Source organism: Geotrypetes seraphini, chromosome 1, assembly GCF_902459505.1.
Source record: "Geotrypetes seraphini chromosome 1, aGeoSer1.1, whole genome shotgun sequence".
Lineage (NCBI taxonomy): Eukaryota > Metazoa > Chordata > Amphibia > Gymnophiona > Dermophiidae > Geotrypetes > Geotrypetes seraphini.
In genome coordinates this window covers 193,427,379-193,440,500 of record NC_047084.1, presented here as the reverse complement: position 1 = coordinate 193,440,500, position 13,122 = coordinate 193,427,379, and the positions used below count along the sequence as shown (strand labels likewise).

The window sequence follows — 13,122 nt, the reverse complement described above, 5'->3', positions numbered from 1 at the left end:
TATTTCTTATATGTGGCACTAGGTTAAAACATAAGAAGGTGCAAGGGAGAAACAATCAGAAAGTAAGGCAAAACCTGGAGGAAAGGACCCATAGTCAAACAGTTGGGGAAGACAGGGTAAATTCTCCGATAAGGAGTTTAAGGGAGGGCTGACTTAAAAGTCAAGTTCAAAGTACTTTAGGTGAAAGATGAGTGGAGCAAAGCAGCTGAATGCATACAGGCTTGTGCACGTCATCTGGCTAATGCCAGTGATGGAGAGCACGCACACCATCTGCATACAACTGGACAGACACTCTGGCCCTCCCCAACAGCTAAAAAGTAAAGTCAGCAAGTACCATTCTCTAGAACCTCTGTGATCATGCTCTTCATCATCTTCTTCATCCTCCTGTTCTTCCTGAGCAAGCTCCTGCTCAACGGCTTCCAGTTCTGCCGACGTCCTTTCCAGCAGCGCAGACACAGCATCCTGCAAAGCGTAAAGCAGTGACTAGGTTGACCACACAACACTCTTCCCAAACATTCTAAGGTTGGTAGCACCTCTTTTCCTATATTGAACACTGAATAAGCCGCAGAGATCAGTTGGCAACACAGAGCTTTATCAAATTGCCTTTAAAAAATCATGGTTTTAATACTCTTGACATGCGCCAAAACTATAGTAATTGAGTAATGTTTAATTTGTAGTATGGCTTGATATACTGCCTTTCAAATTAAAATCAAAGTGACAAAGTGAAAAAGGAACTACAAAATAAGTACAGTTTAGAGCAGGGGTGTCAAATTCCCTCCTTGAGGGCCACAATCTAGTCAGGTTTTCAGGATTTCCCCAATGAATATACATGAGGTCTATTAGCATACAATGAAGGCTGTGCATGCAAACAGATCTCATGTATTTTCATTGGGGAAATCCTGAAAATCCGATTGGAATGCAGCCCTCGAGGAGGGACTTTGACACCTCTGGTATACAGTAACAGAAGCAAAGCAAAGAGAATTGAGACACCATTGCTGCCAAAGCAAGAGCCCCTACAGAAAACCACATTTCACACTAGGTTCCTCTCAAGAAAGCCAGGAACGAATGAACAGTCTATAAGGAAGAATGGGAAGGGATTCCCAGAGGAGATGGGTGAGACAGACAACAGAATGACACATCGATTCTAGGTGGGAACAAGAAAAAAAACAAGGGAATAATGAGGTATTTCTGAGAAGAAGATTGAAGAGCATGGGAGGGTAATGATCGAAGAAAGATAATTGTGGAAGAGAAGGAATGTTCCCCGAGTGCAATATTTTATAAGTTAGAGTCAAAATCTTATGTTGAATGTGGAAAGAGATGGGGAGCCAATGGTGGCATGTAAAAAGGGGCAAGATATTATCAAAAAGGCAAGCATGAGTGAACTGAGCACAAGTGAAGTATTTTGAATTGTTTGCAGCTTCTTTAAAAGAGCTGCTGGCAAACCAGCATAGACAATGATGCAGTAGTCCATCTTAGAAGCGACAAGTGCATAAAGTAGCACATGCATCATTGTCCAGATGACTGCAGAGGGAATGTATGTTAATTTATTTATTAATTCAATTTTCTATACTGTTCTCCCAGGGGAGCTCAGAACGGTTTACATCAGTGGTCTCAAACTCAAACCCTTTGCAGGGCCACGTTTTGGATTTGTAAGTACTTGAAGGGCCTCAGAAAAAATAGTTAATGTCTTATTAAAGAAATTACAATTTTGCATGAGGTAAAAAAAACTCTTTATAGTTTATAAATCTTTCCTTTTGGCTAAGTCTTAATAATAGTATCGTAATTTATAGCTAACGAGACATGATCAAGAAACTGTTTTATTTTACTTTTGTGATTATGATAAACATATTGAGGGCCTCAAAATAGTACCTGGCGGGCTGCATGTGGCCCTTGGGCCACGAGTTTGAGACCACTGGTTCACATGAATTTAGTCAGATACTCAAGCATTTTTGATATGAAGGAAAGAAAAACACAACTTTACCACTGAAGACATGTGAGGCCTAAAGGTTAATTGGAAGTCTAAGATAACTCCTAAATATTTAAAAGAATCCACCAATATTATTGGTGAACCATATAAGATGGGTGCAACTGAGGGACAAGTCTTAGAGGAATTCAGTGTTCAAGATCCCTGCAATCCAAACCTGTCATCACTACAGAATTGGTTGACTTCTGTGGAGAGATAATAAAAGTATATCATCTGCATAGAAATAACATTTTAAAATTGTTTCTTGGATTAGATGCCAGTGGACTGATGCATAGGAGGCAGCTCTGTGGCTCCTTGAACACCCCCCTCCCCACCGATATTAAGCAAACTTCTTGACTGTGCCCAAGGAGGGGTAATTTCCATTGGGTTTAGCACCCTCAATTGTTTAAAAAAGTTGTCTCCTATAGACTGATGAAGATGTTAAAAATAAGAGATGACAGTATAGTCCCTTGAGGAATACCACATAGCAGAGGGGTAGGCGCAGAAGTAGAGTTAGAGAAAGGGACATAAAAGCTATATTAGACAGAAAAGAAGTGAACCAGTTAAGAACAGTGCCAGAGATACTGATAGCAAGACATGGGAAAGTAAGAGAGTGATCAACCAAATCAAATGTGGCATCAAGATCTAGTGAAACAAGAAGAACTGTACTACTTGCATCAAATGCTGAATGTAGAGCACTGAGCAGGGAGGCCATAATTGTTTCTGTTTAATGATCTGGACGAAATCCAGATTGATGCAGGTGTAAAAAGTTGGCTCAGTAACTGGGCAAAAATGGCTCTTTTGGTTATTTTAGAAATAAAGGGTAAGTTGAAAAGAAGCCAGTGGTTTGAAAGAGTGGATAAATCAGCCAATGGTTTCTTTGGGATAGTGTAAATTACTGCATCCTTCCAGCTGTGAGGGACTGTGACTACCGCAGTTTTAGTGTGTAAACCAGTGGCAGTACAAATAATGGCTGTATGCTCCTGACATTCTTGCTTCTCTCCAGGAAAGTCTAAAGGGGCCTGAAGTTCCCAATTAGAAACCACTCAGGCATCGAACCGGACTCCTCAAATCAAAAAGCCCTGTGGGCTAAAAGGTCCTCCCAGTATTCTCCCAGTAAGGTAAGTCTGTAAATACTTCTCTTAAACTATCAAACCCATTCTAATCTAAACCTTGGATTTATATACTGAGTCATCTCCCCAAAAGGAGCACATAAAAATCAGTTCACTTAAAAAGCGATAATCGAAGTAAAAGTACAGTCAAACCTCAGTTTGCGAGTAACGCGGTTTGCGAGTGTTTTGCAAGACGAGCAAAACATTCTCGCAAATCTTGTCTCACAAACTGAGTGTTGACTCGATTTGCGAGCAACCCCACCCGAGAAACGGCATCGCTCCCCCCGCTCACGAAGGCCCCCAAAGCGAACCGGCACCCCCCCCCCGCGTGAACCGGCACCCCCCTGCCCAAACAACTTCAATCTTACCCCCCATATCTGGCACAGGCACGCAGCCTACAGGACATGCCGGTGCCGCTGAAAGAAGTTCCTGCCTCTAGCTGGGCCTTGAGCATCTGCGCATGCTCAAGGCCTTCTAGTTCTCCCTTTCTCCGAAATTCTCGGAGGCAGGAACTTCTTTCAGCAACACCGGCACATCCTGTGGGCTGTGTGCTGGTGCCAGATGGGGGGTAAGATTGAAGTTGTTCGGGTGGGGGAGGGGTGCCGGTTTGCATGGGGGGAGTGCCGGTTCGCAGGGAGGGGAGCAATGCCGGTTCTCAAGGGGGGGGGAGTGGAGCAGCGCCGCAGGCCTCGGGGGGTGGGGGTGGGTGGGAACGTATCAAGCGAGTTTCCCTTAGTTCCTATGGGGAAACTCGCTTTGATATACAAGTACCTTGTTTTACGAGCATGCTTCTGGAACGAATTATGCTTGTAAACAGGTTCCACCGTAGTTAGATTAGAGAGAAAATAACTTATTAATGAAGACCCTCATCTGACATCCTACAGAGAAGATAACTAATTTTCCTTAGAACAATTTTCTAAGAACTGTTGAAATAACAGTGTTTTCATAGATTTATGGAAAATCTGGAAGGAGAGAAGAGGGAATCCCATTCCAAATCATTGTAAAAGTATATGAGAAAGATCGAGTAATATTACCAATAGATTTTATTCCTTTTAAAGATGGAAAGGACAGTTTAAATTTCTGAGTATCTTGAATCATCTCTCTAATTGTTCAAAGATAGAGGAATCAAAACGTAAATAGTCCATGTATGATTTTAAAAACCATAGAAGCAATTTAAACTATACTCTAAGACAGACAGGGAGCCAGTGAAGATTTCTCAAAAGAGGAGACATATGATCAAATTTTCTCTTACCTCTGCTCTGCTGCCGTATTTTGGATTAGTTGTAACCATTTTAGATTCCCCTTACTTAGGCCTATATATATTGAATTACAGTAATCTAATCGTGCTAGGATAATAGCTTGCATCAGTACCACAAAATGTTGCTGGTGAAATAGACATCTAACTTTTCTTAACATTCGTAAGCTGAAAGAACATTTCTTTGAAAGGTGATTAACCTGACATTGAAATGATAAAGGAGAGTCCAATATTATTCCCAGAACTCTACACGAAAAGTCAATTTTCAAAGATTCTCCAGAATTCAAAGCTACAAAGGGATAATTGTTCAATTTTTGGGTCAAACGATAATAATTTTGTCTTGGCTGCATTAAGTTTCATATAAAACAAACTTTACCCTCACTACCAGCTATTTCCCAAGCATCCTAACATTATGAGCCCTTGGGTTCTCAAAAGGGATCTACAGTTGTACATATTCTACCAGTGCCATCCTCCAAAATGGCAGTAATTGACCCTGTGCTTCCCTTTGCTTTACATATGACAGTTATGTAAAAACATGCCATAGTGTGTCAGACTAAATGTCTCTCTAACTCAGAATCCTGTTTCCAACAGTGGCCAATCCAGATGAAAAGTATCTGGCAGGATCCCAAAAAGTAACAAGATTCCATACTATCTAGTCCGAGGGATAAGCAGTGGCTTCCCCAATAAAAAAAAGGTTTATGGACATTTCCTCTACAAATTTGTCTAATTTTTTAAAACCCAACTCTTACATTAATTGCTTTCCCCTTATCTTCCAGAAACAAGGTTCAGAGCTGAACTACGATATAAGAACATAAGAATAACCATACTGGGTCAGACCAATGATCCAACTAGCCCAGTATCCTGTTTGTACAGTGGCCAATCCAGGTCACAAATACCAGGCAGAAACCCAAATAACAACATTCCAAGTTATCAATCCAAGGACAAATAATGGCTTTCCTCATGTCTGTTTCAATACCAACAGCAAATTCAATTGTATAGATATTTCAATTGTATGGACTTTCAGACTGCATCCGGGCACCACACTGCCGGTAGCTAAACTCTTCGTCAGTCCAATCTTTATTAAAGTGCTTTTTATAAAATGAATCTAGTAAATTTTATTTATGTATTTTGTCACTTTATCATATTTTCTCATTTTATCTTTTTGCTCTGTTTTTTATGCTTCTCTGCTTCAGTGTAGTCATGACTGAGGCACTGTTGTTAGAATGGTCTAAGTTCTAAGTTTAAACTCTAAGAAATAGTAGATACAACATTTTCTTTCTTTTTCTCTTTTTTATTGTAGTTGACCTCGACCCTGAAGAAAAGGGTTTTTTTTTTTGTAAATCTTTATTCATTTTCAAATCTTACATCAAGTGTACAATATTCCTACATAAAATTCATACAAATCACTTGACACACTTAATTATTGCCTAAAGAATATATAAGAGTATTCCCCCCATCCATCAATAATAAACACATTAAACATATAACATACCTCCCCATCCCTATAATAATAAATTTTTACTCCATGTAAAACACTTAACAATTAAACAAATATACCCAGAGTTATTGAAATTGTATATGTAAACCCATATCCCTCCCTTGGAGAATGAAATGTACAATGTCATCATCTATGAGACAAACATGGTTTTTTTCTTTTGCATAGAGCATTTTGGACCCCTGTTAGATTACAGAAGTTGAATAGTTTAAATCTAATATATGCTGGCATTGTAATTTTGAAATAGGGACTTTAGATCATCTTTTGTTTTATTGTCCCTATATTTTAGCCTTTTGGAATTCCACCTGGGATCAAGTAAATTGTTTACTGCAGAATCATGTAGCTTTATCTTATGATACGGTATTATTTGGAACAGCTATGAGGAAAAAGAGTCAAATATCTTCATCTAATAATAAACTTTTATTAATCATGACTGGAGTTGCCATTCAACATATCACTACCAATTGGAAGGATTGCAGTAAACTTAATTTCAATATTTGGTGGAATTCATTATGTCATATGTTTAGAATGGAAAGATCACTAGCTATACAAAATGGAAATTATAGGAATTTTATTAAAATCTGAGAGCCATTGACATCTTTTGGTGATGATTAAACACCATTTTTCTTACTTATTATTGAATATACACCGTTAATTATTTTGGAAAGGGAAGGGAATTTATTATATCGTTCATTTTTTATTGCCTGAAGAAAAGTTTAATTTTTGAAACATGCATTTCGGGAGAGGTGTAAAAGGAACAGATCACTATTAAGCTAAGTGACGTTCTTCTAATAGATAGTGTTAACATAAAAATTAGTTTACTAAAGAAGATAAAATGATAAAATATGATAAAGTGACAAAATACATAAATAAAATTTACTAGATTCATTTTATAAAAAGCACTTTAATAAAGATTGAACTGACGAAGAGTTTAGCTACCGGCAGTGTGGTGCCCGGATGTAGTCTGAAAGTCCATACAATTGGAAATATCTATACAATTGAATTTGCTGTTGGGGAAGACATTTTGATAGACTCAATGTAACACAGCTGTTTGAGAAAACAACAGTTGACTTAGATATTAGATATTAGTGTTTCAATACCAGAAGGTAGATTTTTCCTCCAGGAACCTGTGCAAACCTTTTTTAAACCCAGCTACATTAACCGCTGTTACCACAACCTCTGGCAATGAGTTCCAGAATTTAACTATTCTTTGAGTGAAAAAAAGATTTCCTCCTATTGGTTTTAAAAGTATTTCCATGTAACTTAACTGAGTGTCCACTAGTTTTTGCATTTCAGTTGCTTACCTTTGCTGTGGATTCCTGAAACTAGACCACAGTTTGCCATCAGATGATCATGGCAGGGGAATCCCCAATCAGCTGAGCTGGCAGGACTCGCCAAAAACACAGCTTCGTGGAGTTCTGCTGGCTCAGCTGATTGGGGAAAATTCCCCTGCTGCAATCAGCTCATCTGGCTGCAGTGGGCAGAAGACCCCCCAAATCGGTAGGAGGGATGCCCACTCTCTCTTACTTGAACGGCCCCTCCACCACCCAAAAACGGCAGAAGGGATGCCCATGCCCTCCTGCCTGAATGACCCCTGCTGACCCCTCCCCATACCTTAACAGGAAGACCAGCAAGAGGGATGCTCACTCCCTCTTGCCAGAAGGCCCGCCTCTTCAAAATGGTGGGCCTTCCACTTCCCAGTACAACTTGGGATGCACTGGGGAGGGGCCTAAGGCCCTGATTGGTGCAGACTCCAAAGGCCCTCCCATGGGTGGAGCCTTAGGCATCTCAGCCAATCAGGGCCTTAGGCTCCCCCCCCCCGTGCATCCCAGGATCTTTGGGGAAAATGGGATAGAAAACAAAGGGGAAGGGGAGGGCCTGCCATTTTGGAGTGGTGGGCCTGTGAGCAAGAGGGACTCGGCATCCCTCTCATTGTCTACTTCTTGAACAGGTACTGGGGAGGTTCTGGGGGTGTGGGTGAGGGCAATCCTGTGGCAGGAGAGATGCCCACTCCTTCCTGCCAATTTGGGTTTTTTTGGATGAGGAGGGGTCAGTTTTGGGGGGAGGGGTCCTGGTGGAGGGGGTCATGGCAGCAGGAGAGCGTGGACATTCCTCCTGCCTCTATTTTGGTTCCAGGGGGAGGGGTCATTGGGGGAAGCCATCGGGGGGCACGGGACAGCATTTTTTATGAGTCAGATATTGTGTGTGTGTTTACCCATACATACACACACACACACCATCTGTACTCATCTTTGTCAGTCCGATTCTGGCATGCAATGTTAGGTCATTGATCGGGTGGCTGGTTTTAATATTAATGAACTCATTTGCATGCCAGACTTGGAGAATGTACGACCACACAGAAAACTACACAGTGAGACGTTTTGTGCATTGGGTCTGCAAATTCGATTGGTCACTAAACCCGTCAAACTGGTATAATGACAACTGTTAGACAATCGGAGACTTTAGTGCATCTAGCCCTAAGTCAGGGTTTCTCAACCCAGACCTTGAGGAATCCCAAGACAATCTGGTTTTCAAGATATCCATAACATGAGAAACATTTGTATGCAAATTTATCTCATGCATATTCATTATAGGTATCTTTTTTTTTTTTTAAGTTTTTTTATTGATTTTTTCACATATCAACAAGTGTTATAAATTTTCCATACATTTATGTTAACAATACACTTGATATCTCTATAATGTATTTTATATAAACCATATTTTATATTATTTTTCATATGAATTTATATAACATATATATTGTAATGATTTTATCAATTATTATTTAATTATGAACCCTTTTCTCTCCCTTTATCACATTAATTTCTCATAGGACTATCATTCATTCATTATGATATATTTTTTATAATGTATAATAAAGAGAATAAATTCTTTACCCCTTCCCTCCCTCCCTTCTTTAACAATTATCTTATTATGGGAAAAAATTAAAATCAGTTATTGCAAAAATCTGTTAATGGTCCCCAAATTTTCTTGAACTTATCCATATATCCTTTTTGTGTTGCAAATGTACGCTCCATCTTATATATATGGCAAACTGAGTTCCACCAAAAATTATAGTTTAATCTGTCATAATTTTTCCAATTATGTGTAATTTGCTGTACTGCTACTCCAGTCAATATAAATAAAAGTTTATTGTTATTTGATGAAATTTGACTTCGAGCTCTCATTGCAGTACCAAACAGAATCGTATCATATGTCAAGGCTACCGGATTTTCTAACATCCTATTAATTTGAGGCCAAATTGATTTCCAAAATATTAATATGAATGGACAATAGAATAAAAGATGATCTAATGTCCCTGCTTCAAGATGACAATGCCAGCATCTATTAGACTTAGAGCTATCTATTCTATGTAAACGTGTGGGGGTCCATAAAGCTCTATGTAAAATAAAAAACCAAGTTATAGGTATCTTGAAAACCAGCCTGATTTGGGGGTTTCCTGAGGGCTGAGAAATGCTGCAGTAGGCTATTTCCTGTCATTGATCAAGTTGGCTTGCATTTCTTACCATGTCCAATGAGCTTGACAATGGCTTATTTGCTAGAAATACTGAATCCTCATTTCGGTGCTTGTTCCTGTGGCCACAGTCTTGCTTGCATGCCAACAAATTAGACCACAGGGTATAAACTTCATTAGATAATGATATGTTCAAAAGGCTGATCTGCGTTCCAGCCTGCAAGAGACAAAAATATAGAAAACAAATTTAAGGCACCCATTGTTTGAATTCTTTTGTTAAGCTAAACAGCTGCAGAATGTGAAAATAAAATTTTAAAACGTGAAATCTACATTCTCAATCTGCCCCAAGAGGTGGTGGAGTGCTGGCAACACCACTTTGGAACTCATAGTAAACTTGCTGGTAGCCCTGGGAAAGAACACAAGAACAGGGGAAACAAATTCACAAAATACAAAGGAACAAACCAAAGTGGAAATGTCCAATCAGAATGGTGCACAAAAAAGTGTCTTTCAACTCATCTGATTAATCCAATATCTTTATTCATCCAAAGTAACTCAATGACTCGACATGTACATGTTTCGGCCTCCTGGCCTGCATCAGGAGTCTTGGGAGTCTTTGGGTATACAAAGGGGTATGAAAACTTATGCCGGCCACTCAAAACACTGACGGAGCAGCGTTTTGAGTGGCCGGCATAAGTTTTCATACCCCTTTGTATACCCAAAGACTCCCAAGACTCCTGATGCAGGCCGGGAGGCCGAAACATGTACATGTTGAGTCATTGAGTTACTTTGGATGAATAAAGATATTGGATTAATCAGATGAGTTGAAAGACACTTTTTTGTGCACCATTCTGATTGGACATTTCCACTTTGGTTTGAGCCCTGGGAAAGAGACAGGAGGCCAGTGTGTTGACATTCTTCTTCAGATCGCCTGGGTTTTGGTCCATGTGCTAAATCAGAATTGGAGCCAGATGCCTGGCTAGTGACATTTTTGTTGCCACATTGGTGCTGAGTAGGAGGCACGACAAAGAGATCTCAGGCAGTGATGCTGAATACTGGTGCCTATGCTGATACTGAGATGCAAGGTGTGGCAGAGAGCAGAGCTGAGATGTGTGGTCATATTGATCCAGTGTAGGGAGCTACGTGGCTGTTCAGGAAAGGTTTAGAGGAGGTATATTTACTCCCCTTAATCTGAACTTATTTATAACTGAATATACTGTAAAAATAAAAGGTAATTCATACAATAAGGTTAAAGCTCTTCAGCTTGGAAAAGAGACGGCTGAGGGGAGATATGATTGAAGTCTACAAAATCCTGAGTGGAGAAGAACGGGTACAAGTGGATCAATTTTTCACTCCGTCAAAAATTACAAAGACAAGGGGACACTTGATGAAGTTACAGGGAAATACTTATAAAACCAATAGGAGGAATTTTTTTTTCACTCAGAGAATAAATTAAACTCTGGAACACATTGCCAGAGGTTGTGGTAAGAGCAGATGGCGTAGCAGGTTTTAAAAAAGGCTTGGACAATTTCCTGGAGGAAAAGTCCATAGTCTTTTATTGAGAAAGACATGGGGAAAGATACTGCTTGTCCTGGACCGGTAGAATGGAATATTGCAACTCCTTGGGTTTTGGCCAGGTACTAGTAACCTGGATTGGCCACTGTGAGAATGGGCTACTGGGCTTGGAACCCTTACTATTGGCTATTCAACAAGCAAAGGAGATACAGGGTATTCCTTATGCAGGTCAGGAATATAAAGTCTCTGTGTATGGAGATGATATTTTGTTTCATTTGAGGAATCCTGAAACTTCCATCCCGCATTTACTGGATTTGATTGACCGATTTGGCAAATTTTCTGGCTATAAAATAAATTGGAGTAAATCGGAGGTTCTTCCACTAAATGTACATTGTCCAAAAGGATTATTTGATACATTCCCTTTTCTTTGGAAGGAAGAGGGTATAAAGTATTTTAGAATAATAATTTTATTTTTGTATACCGCAGTGCCACAACAGTTCAGAGTGGTTTACAGAGGAAGAGACTGTACACAGACAGCAATGTTACAGAAAAGACTTTCAGGTTACATTAGCAAGTCAAGAGTAGTCAGGTATATCCGGAGGCATATCAGAGATACAAGGCAGGAAGGGAGTCAGAGAAATTTATCAAAGAGATAGGTTTTGATTGATTTCCTGAACGTTTGGTTGGAGGGTGAATTTGAAATGAGGGTAGTTAGACATTTATTCCATTTGCCTGCTTGGAATGACAGAGATCTATCAAGAAATCTCTTGTAGATACAGCCCTTTAAGGATGGGAAGGCAAACAGGTAGGCACTACATGTGCGGGTGGGGCCTGGAAATTCAAAATGGTGCGACAGATAGAATCTGTTAAGGTTTTGAAGCAGAGGCAAGCAAACTTGAAGATGATCCTTGCCTCCATCGGCAGCCAATGCAGTTTTCTATAATAAGGGCTTACATGATCTGACTTTTTGAGACCGTAGATAAAGTGGACGGCAGCATTCTGAATGACTCTCAAACGTTTGATGGTTTTCTTAAAGGATCCCAAGTATATAATGTTGCAGTAATCTAAGATGCTTAAGATTAGAGAGATTGAACCAGCAGTCGAAAAGAGAGGAAGTCGAAATAGTGTTTGATGGTGCGAAGTTTCCAGAGGGTGCAAAAGCAGTTTTTAACCTGAGTATTAGTATGGTCTTCGAAAGTCAGGTATCGGTCCAGGATAACATAAGAACATAAGCAGTGCCTCTGCCGGGTCAGACCAGAGGTCCATCCCGCCCAGCAGTCCGCCCCCGCAGCAGCCCAACAGGTCATGACCTGCCTTAATCACCAGAAGGGGCCCCCTTCCCCCTAGGTTTCTCATCGAAGTCCTATCTTCCCATCAATGTCCTAACCCTCCGGCCTTGCACCTGCACGACCTGGTGAGCTGTCTATACTTATGCAACACCCCAGCACCTCCCTCAGTACCCCACGATCCCCTTTTCCCTCAGGAATCTGTCCAATCCCTGTTTGAATCCCTGTACTGTACTCTGCCGGATCACTTCCTCCGGGAGCGCATTCCATTTGTCCACGACCCTTTGGGTGAAGAAAAACTTCCTTGCATTTGATTTGAACCTATCTCCCTTCAGTTTCTCTGAGTGCCCCCTCATACCTGTCATCCCTTTTAGTCTGAAGAACCTGTCCCTGTCCACCCTCTCTATGCCCCTAAGTATTTTGAAGGTCTCTATCATATCCCCCCTGAGCCTCCTCTTTTCCAGAGAGAAGAGCCCCAGTTTATCCAGCCTCTCAGCATATGGGCAGTTTTCCAGCCCTCTTACCAGTTTCGTTGCCCTCCTTTGGACTCTCTCAAGAACTGCCATGTCTTTCTTGAGGTGCGGCGACCAATATTGAACGCAGTATTCCAGATGTGGGCGCACCATCGCTCGATACAGCGGCATGATGACTTCCCGCGTCCTGGTTGATATGCCCCTCTTGATGATCCCCAGCATCCTGTTGGCTTTCTTCGAGGCTGCTGCACACTGTGCGGATGGTTTCATGGATGGATCCACTAGCACACCCAAGTCTCTCTCAAGTCCGTTGTCTTCCAGCAATCTCCCCCCCATTTTATACTTGAACAACGGGTTCTTTTTCCCTATGTGCATGACCTTGCATTTATCTACGTTAAAGCGCATTTGCCATTTGTTTGCCCAGTCCTCCAGCTTATCGAGGTCCCTTTGCAGTTCCTCACACTCCTCCCTGGTCCTAACTCTGGCGCAGAGCTTGGTATCATCTGCAAATTTTATAACCTCACACTTTGCCTCCGTTTCCAAGTCATTGA

At 40.8% G+C, this 13,122-nt stretch overlaps 1 protein-coding gene across 2 annotated transcripts in view; it reads right to left on the bottom strand.

The window, feature by feature from the left end:
• WWC2 (WW and C2 domain containing 2) overlaps positions 1-13,122 on the bottom strand; it is a 343,981-nt gene that overhangs the window by 67,287 nt on the left and 263,572 nt on the right. For both annotated transcript variants that reach the window (XM_033943044.1, XM_033943053.1), the window contains 2 exons: positions 9,353-9,517; positions 335-462 (listed from right to left, as the gene is read on the bottom strand). In XM_033943044.1, the coding sequence (XP_033798935.1) occupies positions 335-462; positions 9,353-9,517 (293 nt within the window). The remainder of the gene's footprint in view (positions 1-334; positions 463-9,352; positions 9,518-13,122) is intronic.